This window comes from Neophocaena asiaeorientalis, unplaced genomic scaffold, assembly GCF_003031525.2.
Source record: "Neophocaena asiaeorientalis asiaeorientalis breed wild unplaced genomic scaffold, Neophocaena_asiaeorientalis_V1.1 scaffold30, whole genome shotgun sequence".
Taxonomy (NCBI): Eukaryota; Metazoa; Chordata; class Mammalia; order Artiodactyla; family Phocoenidae; genus Neophocaena; species Neophocaena asiaeorientalis.
The window spans coordinates 10,465,248-10,477,591 of NW_020174923.1; the positions used below are offsets into that span (position 1 = coordinate 10,465,248).

The 12,344-nt window shown below is 57.2% G+C and overlaps 1 protein-coding gene across 3 annotated transcripts in view; it reads right to left on the bottom strand.

Annotated features, from left to right (window-relative positions):
• Positions 1-5,275: 5,275 nt before the first annotated feature.
• Positions 5,276-12,344, bottom strand: part of TBC1D16 (TBC1 domain family member 16) — a 69,202-nt gene continuing 62,133 nt past the window's right edge. For 2 of the 3 annotated variants that reach the window (XM_024761009.1, XM_024761010.1), the window contains 2 exons: positions 11,575-11,721; positions 5,276-10,714 (listed from right to left, as the gene is read on the bottom strand). In XM_024761009.1, the coding sequence (XP_024616777.1) occupies positions 10,466-10,714; positions 11,575-11,721 (396 nt within the window). In that variant the 3' untranslated portion in view covers positions 5,276-10,465. The remainder of the gene's footprint in view (positions 10,715-11,574; positions 11,722-12,344) is intronic. The other variant, XM_024761008.1, reaches the window with a different exon arrangement.

The following is a 12,344-nucleotide window of genomic DNA, read 5'->3' on the forward strand; positions in this document are numbered from 1 at the left end:
GGTGCCCCACTGTGCCCACATGTGCCACCTTCTGAACAGGACCCAGTGGGGGCTCCAGGCACCAGGACCCTAGTTCCCCAGGCCTCTTGTGGGCAGGCAGGGGAGCACCTGCCCACCTCCCTCCCTCCTGGGAGACCAGTTCCTGGTGAGAATCCCAGGCTTTGCAGAGATGCCACTGTGTGGCTGAATCCCACAGCCAGGCCTGTGTCTGGGATTCAGCAGGACAGCTGAGAACAGGAGTGGGAAGCCCGTGCAGCCTGCCTCCAGCCTTGTGCAAAGCTACCTGGTGTCCCAGGCCCTAGGGGCAGGGCATACCAAGCAGGCTTCCATCCAAACTTTGGAACCTGTTTTCTGGAAAGGAAAACCCCTATGGGGAGCCCAGTCCTGCCCAGGCTTTGGCAGTCTCTTAGGTACCCATCCTCAGCCTGGGCAGGAGCCACAGGAGTCTGTACCCATCACTGGGACACCCTCTGGTGGTGTGTCCCCTCTAATCGAAGCCAGTTTCTGGGGGCCCAGCAGCTCACTCTACAAGCAGACCTTGGCATTCTGGGTCAGTTTCAGGCTCATGATGGGAGTGGAGGTCTGTTCAGGGACCCAGGAGGCCAGGCCGGTTTGGTGAACCAATAGCTACATTTCAGATTCTGGGGGCCTCCCCGCATTTTGGGGACCCAGAAACCTCTCTGGGGCTGGCCTGGCGACTGCACTCTGGCCCAGCAGATTGAGGGGAAGGACAGTGGCCTTCTTGGTAAGATTCAGCTCTGCAGAATCCTTTGGTCACTGCACGGGGGAGGGGTGCAGATGTGGCAGGCAAGGAGGGGGTGGGAGAGACTGCAAGCTGGAAGTCGGGGGTGGGGGGCCAACTCCCAGCCTTGCTGCGCTGTCCCACCTGCCAGCTCTTGAAGAAACACCTGTGGGAGCAGTGCCTCTTCCTACCTGCTCTGGCCGGAGTCCAGTTCCTGGGTCTCACCCACCTGAAAGACCCCACCTCCCCACCAATAGCTCTGAGGTATGCATTCCAGGCAACGTGGGGAAGAGCTGAGCTCTTTGTCTCATCCCCCTTCGAAGCCAGCAGTTCACCTCTCCTGGAAATGCCCTCACCCCTGCGTCCCTGTGCACTGGATACCTCCCGCCCGCTCCTTGCCACTCTGCTTCAGGCTGCTGACTCTGAGCCCTAAAATTCTGCTATTTATCAGCCTGGCTCAGGCAGTCATGTGGCCCAGTGGAACACTAAGACCAAGAATGGGGGTGGGGAACTCCCATCTAAATGAATCATTTGACAGAACCTGGGGATTTATCAGAAAACCCAAAGGATGCCTGGGCTTTGGAGAAAGGCAGAATGTGCCTGGAAATAGAACGGATGCTGCCATTTGGGTAGGTGGGTGGGATTCCCCCAGAGGGCACCTGTCCAGAGGTCTGAGGGTCTCCAGCACCTTTTTTCTAAAGTTTCTAAAGTTTTCCAATAGGGGCAGGAGGTGGGCAGAACAGAGGACAGGGCCTGGATACCAGACAGTGCCCTGGGAGGACTGTCATCCCCCTCCCCCCACTGTGTGTACTCCTCGTTGGTTTTTTGTCTCAGATGGCTTCTTTAAGTACACTTGGATTTCCTTTTACAGAAGGACACTGAGACCCCACATCGGAATGCGGGCTCCCAATTGAGCTCACACGAACGGCCAGAACTCCCCACTCCCTTGCACTCCCTGTGCTCATGCACCTTGGACAGAGTAAGGAGCCCTGCAAGCAATGGGCTTCTCCCACAAGGGACGAGTCCACACCAAGAGTCCTGGAGGGCAGAGGGGATGGGACACCAAGAGGTCGGTGACTCAAGAGTGGCTCTCCTGAAGCCCAGCCCTTTGGCAGCGCCTCCTGTGACCACAATTGCCTCTGCCCAGCTCTCCCCACCAGAAAAGTGGAGAGCAGCTAGCTGGCACTCTTGTCATTAAGTCATAAACTCTTGATAACATTTACTATCCTTCAGTCTTTATTTTGGACAGGGCCCCGTCCTCTACCCTTTGAGGTCTTTTTAGTCATTTGTTGTGCCTCTCAGAATCTTCTATCCATCCCCCTGTAGCTGGTGTCCAGACAGGCACTGGCCATAGTTCTCCAGTGAACTGATCTAAAGCTCTGACCTCCTATCCCAGAGGGCTTCCTGGGCCTTGCCCATTGCCATATTCTACTGTTAGGTTTTAAAATTGCCGGACAATTGGGCTCACTAACCGTTAACTTGTGGCCACTAGGACCCTCCATGTCTTTTTCTATTTGTGTTTATTCATGGCCAGTAATCAATGAACCCCGTGAACTTTGTGTTTGGTCCCTGATGAAGGTTTCCCACTTTGTTGAACTGCACATGTCTCTTACTGGTTGAGGGGGTTTTGAACCTGTTTCTCCCTCCTGAGGGGCTGCTATACCCAGCCTGTGGCCCTATCCCCCTGTTGCACCAACTTAATTTCAGCATCCAAACAACCATTTAGAAAACCATTAAGCCATTCTCTCTAACAACTCAAAATATAAAGTGCTTTCTTTTGTTCAATGTCAAAGCGCCGATGAAAGAGCTTGTGGCATCTGACCTATCAAGGCAGACGTATTATCACATTCAGAGAATGAATAGCATGTTTTCAAACCACTTTTATCTAAATTACACAGTACATGCCCCAGGAGCCCAGAGGTCTGGTTATTCTCTTGAGATGCAGAGAGAGGAGGGCCTCACAGGTGAGGGAGGGGGTCCACTGAGGAGGAGGGATGACTTCAGGGGTGTCCCAGGGCCAGCAACTGAATGTGGCCCATGAGGCCACTGGCAGGTGTCCTCCAGTCTGCAGAGAGCATGGCAGTGGCTGGGTGGGAACCTCCCCAATGGCCATGAGGAGGTGAGGGTGTGTGAAGACACAACCCCTTTAACAGTGAGATCCTTCATGTGGCCCAATAACGCGCAGAGATGATTGGGGCCCTGTTCTCACTGTAGTTTTTCTTCTGAGCATCTCCCAGGCTTGTCAAGCCCTTGTGCTCCTTCCCCTCCAGGTTTCTGCCGAGTGGTGGGAAGGAGCCTGTGGCCAGCCTCCTGTGGGTTCTGTTCTAAAAGCTGGTGCTCCTTGAAGAGAGGTGGACGATGGAACCGGGGAGGGAAAGGGGCTGGCTGAGGCCTCCCCGCCCTGTGTGTACGTGAGTGTGTGTGTATAGTGGTGGTGGCTTCCCTGCAGAGGGACAGGATGGGGGCAGAGATGCAGCTGTGCCTGGGCACCAGGGCCCCAGTCAAAGCAAAGAGCCAGACCTCGTGGGCTCCTTGGGTTTGGACAGAGGGTGTCTCAGTGGCAACCATGGGCCAGGAGCAGAGAGCCCCCTGCACGTTTTACGTGGGATCCCTCCCACCCCTGTTCATTGCATGTCTTCATGTGGGTGTCGGGGGGAAGGAGAGACACCAATAACAACTGAGACTTAACTGCGTTGGCAGGGCTCATAATGGGATTCAACTTGACTGAAAGAAAATGATCTCAGTGACATTTCTGGCTCACCTGAGTCTCTGCAGCCAAAGGCCTCTCGAACCCGAGGAGTTCAAGGTTTGCCCCGGGGGCCCCAAAAGTGCAGACACTGAGTGGCTTCTCCCAGGGCCGGCAAGGCAGTTTTGCTCATGGAGCATTTGTAGAGTACGTGCTGCCCGCCCCAGAAACCCCAGTGACCTGGTGTGCTCAGCCTCGGGCCCCTGAGCAGGCCCATGGGACAATGGTACCCGTCTCCCTGGTGGGGCTGGCTGAACGGATGCATGAAGGAATGATAGGGCTAGGGTGGTGCACAGGACTCTCACTCTCGGAAGTGGATGGGCCCCAGGGGCGGGGCGGGGGTGTCTCTGCCGCTAGCAGGGGTGTAAAGCGAACCGTGCAGATGGCCCGTCCGCGCCACAACAGACAAGCCGCTCCCAGGCCCAGCCCTCAGGACCACAGGACAACAGAGGCCAGGTCTTTCCAGGGGCCACCCTGGAGAGTCTGGCTCTAGGGCAGCACATCCCTGTGCCCGTGTCTACACGGCTGTTACTTCTGGGAGAACTAGAGCAGAGCAAAGACAAACACCTGATGGAGTATCCTGGCTGGGCCAGACCCAGGAAACCAGCTGCCCGACAGGTTTGAAAGGCCCTCTCGGGCAGGGGCATGGCCCAAGGTGAGGGCCACAATGGCCTTGACCCATTGCAGGGCTGCTCTGTGGGGTGGGACTGCCCCTTTCTGAGGACGAACTGACCCACAGCCATGCCCTTGGAAGGTGGTGATGGTAGGGCTGGTGCCCCTGAACTCCTGGCTCCCTCTCTGTCTGCACTCGGCCATCAGGGGCGACTTCAGATCCCAGGTTAGGGCCAGGCACGAGGGGCAGCGCCTCCCACTCACAAAAGGACAGAGAAGGTCTAAGTGGAGCCACCAGCCAGGCACGGCAGCTGATGCATCAGTGGGGCCTGCTGCCCCTCCTGGCCACGTGGCCAGCCAGCCTCAGGCAGCGGCACTCCTGGCCTGCAGAGAACGGGTGACAAAGCTCTCTGTCGTCTCAGCCAAGGCCAGGTGGGCGGAGGATGAGACAGACCCTGCAGGCACGAGACCCCCAGGGGTGCAGACATGCAGGAGGGCGGCATATGCACCCTCCTCCCCTCTCACGCAAAGGGACGAAAAGGTACACACAAAACCACAGAAAACCAGCTCGCAATCCCACAGGCACGTGTTAGGGCTGGGAGCCCTCCACTCACCAGCACGGTCCAGGAGAACCAGGACAGGCCCCAGCCCCCTTGCCCACCTCCCTGTAATCCCCGGGGCGTGTTCCCTATAGTAGGGCTCCAGGGGATGGAGGTGAGAGAAGCTGATGCCAGAATTCTTCCTTTAGCTCCCACCCTTAACAAGGTCAAATTCATTTTCTTTGCCTCCGTAAAAAGTTCACAAATGCAAGTCTTCGGCTTTTCCTGAAATCAGAGCCCTGGCAGCCAAGTCTCAATAAAACACTGTGTTTCCAGGTGCTGGGGCCAGTCTTGAGGCCCCTGGTCACTGGAGTTCACAGGGACTTCACCTCTCCACCTTGGTGGCGAGCAGCTCCTCTCTGCTGCAGGCCGAGCGCCCCGTCCCCTTCAGATGCCTGATGGACCCCTGGGCCTGCAGCCAGGCTCCCCAGAGCAGGGCCTGCTGTGCCGCTGGCCAGCCCTCCGGCCCTCCTTGCTCTTCTATGGGAGCCCCCTTCACCCAGCACTGGAACCTGCCACATTCTGACCTAACAACTCTCACCGGACCTTTTCCTTAGAGGCGCCGTAGAGCGTATGTTTGTTGTCAATATGATTTTATTTACTTTGCAGTGGAATCCATGAGAGCCAGAAGCACAGTGGGGGCCGTGGCCCCTGGGGTCTGGGTGGCCAGTCCCGAGCCTGGGGCATGGCCTGACCAGTGGGCGACTGTATTTAAAAAAGAAAACAAAATGAAATACACAGAACGAATGCTAGCCACGGACATCAGTAATCTCTTGGTAATGGTGGGAATTTCATTAAACTTTCCCTTAAACAACAGAAACCCTGCCCTCTGACTAACACAAGGTGCTGGAGAGAAGATGACCAAGTGACTTGATCTCTGAACTTGAAATGTACTTTCCTACCTAGAAATTCAGCACAATGTGTTTAACGGCCAGATGCCTGCAGGCTGTTTGCATGCCCGCCCTGCCCCCAAGAGGCCCAGGGACACCCCTCTCCAGTCGCTACAGCCTGACCCAGGAGGCCACAGCCCCCTGCTTGAGTGGGTTTCACAGCCGTGGGGGTCCGAAGGCCTGGACCTCATCCCTGATGCAGAGCTGGGCACATGGCACACAGACACATCTCTCGGGGTCACCAAGGTCATGGCTTATGGTTGGTCATCCTCATGGCAGGAGTGGGGTGGCATGGGGTGAATTTCACAGAAGAGGCACAGAGAGGTCCCCCTTAGTCGGGGACATGCAGCAAAGTGGACGTGTAGAAGGGAGCGGGTTTGCTGACTCTCAAAGCAGGGCGAGCTCTCGGGTTGGGAGCATGTTGCCTTTCCGCCAAGGCTGCAAGGCCGAGGTCAGTGGTCTCTTCCCTGAGTGGCAGGTGAAGCCCCCGGGGCTGGTAAAGCATCTTCACGACAGCTTCACCTGGAGAGTCCCCACGGCAGTCCTGTGAGGTGGGCTGGGAGGGCAGCGCCGTTCGTTCTACAGATGAGGGAACTGAGGCTCAGCGTGCAGGAAGGTCACGCACCTGGGAAGGGTCAGAGGCAGGACAAGAACCAGGTTCCTGACCCCTAGGTAAGCGTCTTCCTTCCACGCAGCACTGTGCAACCTCTGTAGGGGAGCCCTGTTCTTAGGCTTCACAACTTTGGGGGCAGTTCCCTCTGAGCCAAGGATGGGCGGGGAGAGAATGCTTTCACTTCGAGGGATGGCCTTGCAGCCTGGCTTAGAAACCCGGGGCTAATCAGATCCTGGGCCATCTGGTTCCCCAGGGTCTCCAGAGGAAGCGCCTGGCCTCAGGCCAGACCCGCAGGCTCCTTCCCTTTGCTATGGGTTTGTGGCACAGCTTGCAGGCCGGTCTAGGGCTGCACCTCTGCACGTGTGTGGGGTTTCCCAGGGAAACTCCTCCTCCTTCCTCTGAGGCGGGGTGGCCTCTGCTGGGCAAACAAACTGGAAGAGGCTTCCTTCTCTCGGCCGTGTGAACCCAGGAGCTCCTGCCACCCTCCAGCCTCCCTGCATGGCGGAGGGGAGGCCAAACAGAGGATGGAGGCTTCCGCAGGTGCAGGGCACAGCCATGAGCAGATTCCCACCACCCTGGGGGCTGCCCTCCTCCCAGCTATTTCTACCGAACAAGAAGCAGACAGGAGAGCTCAGAGGGACCTCACAAAAAACCGAGGGGAGAGCCACAGAGGTCCCCCACTGTGGTCCACAGATTTTGCCCCATTTCCTACCCATCAAAGGTCAGAGCTGGGTGACCTTTGCCAGCCACTGCCCTCATTTCAGGACCAGCATCTTCATCCTGTCCAGCTGTCTGCCCCCAGCAGGATTTTACAGAAAACTCAAAGGTCCTGGATTCAAAACTCTCTGTCCTGCCTGACACTCAGCCGATCAGGACAACACAGCGCTGCCTGCTGATGGCATCCAGACCAAGGCCGCCAATGGAACTGCCCTCTGGACTGCAGACCCTCCTCCTCTGCAGAGATGGGCTGGGGACCGCTCCCAGCCTGCCTATCCCCACCCCTCTAATTGGCTCAAGAACTCCAATTCCCTTGACTTGTGAGTTCCAAGTCTCCCCTGCTGGGACTTAAGTCAGAACCTTCTGGAATAGCACACTGTTCCCCTCTGCACTTAACCAGACCCTGACCCCACTATATGCCCACCTTCCCCACACCCAGCTTCATCCTGCCATCATCCGCCTTCCCTGAGAGGGTGAAGCCCCACTGGGCTGGTGAGTCCCTGCCCCACTGCCCTCACTGTGCCAGCACATGCGCATCAAAGGTGCCCTCTCTTCCCAGAGGCCCCGACGACATCATGTAACGTCAGCACAGACACTAGCGGTGGGGAAACTTTTAAGTATGCATGCACACGCACCCCAGCCAATAACATTAAGTGTCATTTTAAAAAAATGGGTTAAATAAGCAGTATCGCCGAGGATGGCCGTGCTGGGCTGATTATCCTGTATTTGCACGTTCTGGCGGTGGGAAGGCTAAAAGTCTAATGACTGAATTATCACCCTAATGCCTTTTGCTGGCTGGGAATAATCCTGAGGCAACAGCTGCCGCAGGGTTTTTGGCTGGTTTCCTCTAATTGCATCCAGATTAAGGGAGCCGTGCAGGGGCGGGCCTTCTCCATCCCTCCGGAGCAGCGGGACCTCGCAGAGCCCACACACCCAGGTCTTCAGCTTTCGAGGTCCTGGCTGCTCCAGGAGGCCCAGATCTCACTGGGACCTCACCCAGCCCATAGGGTGAGAGGTGGGAGGGTCCTGGGGAGCCGTGGGGGTGAGGGGCTGTGGGAGCTGGGAGCTTCAGAATGAGCACTTTCCACCCAGGACCCTCCAAAGTGAGGGAGCCTGGGACCCCTCTCCCTCCACCCCGCACACAGCAACCCAAAGGCACAAGGTATCGTAAAATGCACAGACGTTCTTCTGCTACGGAGGGTGAGGGAGGAGCACTCTTTCTCCTCTTAGGCATCTCCTGCCCCTTCAGGGGAAGTCACGCGCCTGGTAGAAGGTGAGCTCCAAAACAGTGTTATCTGGACCAGGACTTTGTTGTGGTGCTGGTAGACTCTTCCAGCCCCGTACCAGCCGCCCAGTTCCTCACCCCTCCCTGAATCCCAGTCCCTCGCCATGTCACTTCTCTTACTGCAGGGGAGGGTCCATTTCCCCATCCCTAGATGCTGAGTCTTGCCATGTGACTTGCTTTGGACACTGGGGTGGCAGCACGGGGGGCATCTGTCAAGGCTTGGGAAGGTGCCTGTACACTTCTGACTCTGCACCTTCGCCTTGGCCAGGACTGGCTTGCGGGAAGGATGCAAGAAGCACAGAGCAGAGCCAAGTCTGACCTCTACACACCTCGACGTGTGTGAGCACCCCCCTGGGACTTAACAGCTCCAGGCATGGGAGCAAGCCCAACCCAGACCAGAAATGCCCAGCTTGAGCTGCTGCCCCACAGACTCATGTGCTAGGTGAGTGTGTGCTAGTTGAGGCCACCATGTTTGGGGGCTATTGTTATGTAGCATTACTGTGGCAATGGGTAACTGTTACGCCTGTTCACGGGGATGTGGTCTCTAGAGGAGGGTCAACATGGTGCCTGGGTAACTCAAGCCATTTCCATAATGGATCAGGAGCCGGATGGAAAGGCAATCTTCTTTCCCCAGAAGCAGAGCACAAGTCTACCCCCATCCAGCCTGGATCCTGCTGCTGGACTATAATGGTCAGTACCCTAAGATCTGGGCACTGATGGGGCTCCAGGATGGTCTCTCTGAAAGGCTCTTGGACAGAGGGGCCAGGAACTTGGAAGTACCAGTGTCAGTCTCCTGCCTGCTGGAGGACTTGGGCTCATGGAGAAGAGAGAAGCTGAGAAGGGAGGAGGCTGATAACTTCCTCTTTCCTGTTGATAAACATCTTTTTAAAGTGGCGCCATCCAGCAGCGTCAACTCTCAGTGAGAAAAGCTGAGGGCAGGAAGAAGCCTTAGTCGGCCTGTGTCTCCACAATGACTCTCAGCACGTCAGGAATTTTTCTCCCCAGAAGAATGTGCAGGAGGATTCAAGGAACGATTCCAGCCTCCTTGCTCCTGCCAGTTCAAGAGGTGGCTTCCTGTGCAAATGGCTCCACCACTTTACACTGGCTGGGAGCCCTCCCATGCCCTTATCTGTCCTTCTCTAAATCCCAGAAGGAGCAACTGATGAGAATCTTCGGGAGCAGGGAGAGCTTGCTGGGAAGACCTGGTTCCCACACAGAAAGCAGAGGTGCCCTGAGTGATGGCTACTGTACTGCGGCCACTCTTGCGTCCAACCACCTGAGAAGCTGACTTACAGAAGACTGGCATTCATGGCAGAATGCAGGCCCTGCAGGCAAGTGGGAGTCTTTCTAGCGCTTTCAGGTGCCTTTGTCTTGGTTGGTCAGTTAATATAGTACCCGTCCCTCAAACACTGCAGATTCCCTTCAGAGGATTTTGCGTGCACACACACACCTCAACCCATCCAGACCCCAGGTGGTTGCAGTATTTGGTGAGGTTGGCCTTAAACAATGCCAAATGCAGACATTCCCCAACAAAGGGAGAGAAATCCAACATTTCAACAGCCTGTGCTCAGGCAGCAGATTCCTTCACATACCAAGAGGACAGGATGTTGAAATGGACAGTGTGAAAGCCCCCAGTCCGCTGCTCTTACACCTCTTTACCCTGAAATCAGTGGGGCTTTTTTTGGCGGGGGGATGGGGGGCAGATGTCTTCACATCAGCTTTGCAGCTGTGGCTGGAGAAGCTGTGGAGTATGTTTGGTTCTTTCAGAGAATGAAGCCTGATGAGGCGGGTGTGTCCGGCTTGCAAAGATGTCTCTGGGCCTGGACAGGACCCCCTTGTTCTGCACTCCCAGGCACTGGTGGGTACACAAGACCTCTCCTTCTGTCTCTGCCTTTCCCAGTGCCTGGCAATACCCTTCGGTGGCTGATGAAGCTGGAGGAATTCCTGGGACGTGTGGAGATCCATCAAAGGCAGGCAACATGAGAACCCAGCCAGCCTGCGTGTCCAGGTGGGATGGCCGTGCATTTTGGTCCCGCTTTTTTGGGAGGTGACTTTTCTCTGGGCAGCTGGCGGGTTCCACTTCTGTCACTTCTGGACTCCGCTTTTGTCCTTAATATGAAAAGTTTCCTTTCATGCCGCCCAAGGGCATTTTCCTTCCGTTTCTACCATCCCATCCCCTCCAAGCCCAGCCCCACCCCCTCCCCCATGCTTGGGACCTGGCTGAGGTTCCCTCACCCCTCGTCTAGCACGGGGAGCCCAACCTATCTGCGGAAACCGAAGCCTTCCCGGGGCGTCTTTGGGCCCTTCCTGCCTTCTCTGGGGGGCTTGGGCGAAGGCGTCTCCACAGTGCCCCCGTATGGGCAGCTCTCAGACCCCGGGTGCTGGCCTGTGCACTCCACGGCGGGCATGTAACCACTGTCCCACATGCCAGTCCCACACAGCTTGCACAGGTCATGCAGGCTGCAGGGGATCCGCGGCAGGAGGCGAAACTGATAGAGCAAACTCCTTGCCTGCAAACAGAGAGGACAGGCAGTGACGAGGGCGTTGGGGGACAGCCAGTGGCCCGAGAGTAGGGGCAGCAATACCCAGCACCCAAGGGCTCACCCTGTGCCAGGTCAGGGCGAGGGCTCTGCCTGCCCCGCCCCTTCCAACACCGTGATCCAGCTGAGGGACGGGACTCACATGGTACCCGGAGCAGTGCTCCCATGTGGCTTGACACAAAGAAGGCTCCCCCGACGGCCTTCATATGGAGGGTGAACGGGGCAGGCAAAAGCGGCACAGGGCCCACCCTGTCCCTCCCTGGCTCGGCCTGGCCCCATGGCTCCACCTCTCCGCCCTGCAGGGTCTGTTTCCACCACCCTCTTCCTACCCACCCCACCCTGACCCCAGGCCCTCCTCACTGCCCCCCGGGAGACACCAGAGAGCTTTAAGAAGCAGACTCCAGCAGGAGCCTGGGAAGTGGGGAGGTGGCAAAGGCGCCCTTTATTCCACTAACTTTGGATGAAAAGTGTCCACCTCCCCTCCCTAAGCCTCCTGCTCAGGTTTCCTGGCTCTGGGCTAGGACTGAGGTACTGCAGGTAGAGGACCTGTCCATCAAACCAGGTAATCTGTTCAGTCCATGAGGAGAGAGGCCTCTTTGCCAGGGCCTGATGGGCACCCTGAGCAACTGCCAGACATGCTGACCACTGGGCCTTGGTCAGGAGCTCCCAGGGTGGCTGGAGTGTGTGGACAAGGCTCTGGAAGTGAAGGGGCGGGGCTCTGTGTGTGGAGGGCGGGGCTTGTGGGGGCTGGGGGGGGGCGGAGCTCTGGAAGTGAAGGGGTGGGGCTCTGTATATGGGAGGGCGGGCCTGCATGTGGGGGCCACACTCACCTTCCTGAGAACAAGCTCCCCATTCATGTGCATGGCCAGGTTTCCAAAGTGCAGAAGCATCTGGTCGGTGGCCAGCTGCTGCTCAATGACGTCATCCCCGTAGATGGCCACGATGGCCACACAGATGAAAAGGTGGAAGTAATCCGTCTGGGGGGATAGAGAGTGGGTTCAGAAAAGCCCCTGACCCAGCCCCAGGTCCTGCCTGCAGGTAGAGGCCAAGTGCAGAGGTGCGGGGTAAGGGCTCGGGGTGAGGTCGTCTGGGTTCATGTGGCCCTGGGCAAGCCCAGCAGCCTCCTTCATCCTCAGTTTCCCCACCTGCAAATGGGCCAGTGTGAGCACCTCCATCCAAAGGCTGCTGTGACATACAAAGGGGCGATGTTGGAGCTGGCCACCCACGGGCTGCTGTTACCCTCCGGGGAGCCCTCTGGGAGGCTTTCCAGCACAGGGCAAAGAACATGCGCCTCTGAAGGCTGGCCCGTGCCCACTCTCTTGAGAGACAGTGTGGCAGAACACGCTCCAGTGGGTCGCAGAACACGCCACTGAGAAAGAACTTTCTGGCAGCCACCCACTGGTCGCTGTCCTCCTGCCTCCAGGCCAAATGTCCCAACTCATGCCCCAGAGACGACTCTTACGTTTGTTGATAAGAAAGTGGGGAGAAGAGCCTCAGAGCAGAGCACGGCAGATCACCACGGTCCCCATGGAGCTCCCCAATGAGCCCACCATCTTTAACCAGCTTTACAGAGCCCATTGAGGACTCCGCTGTCTTCCTT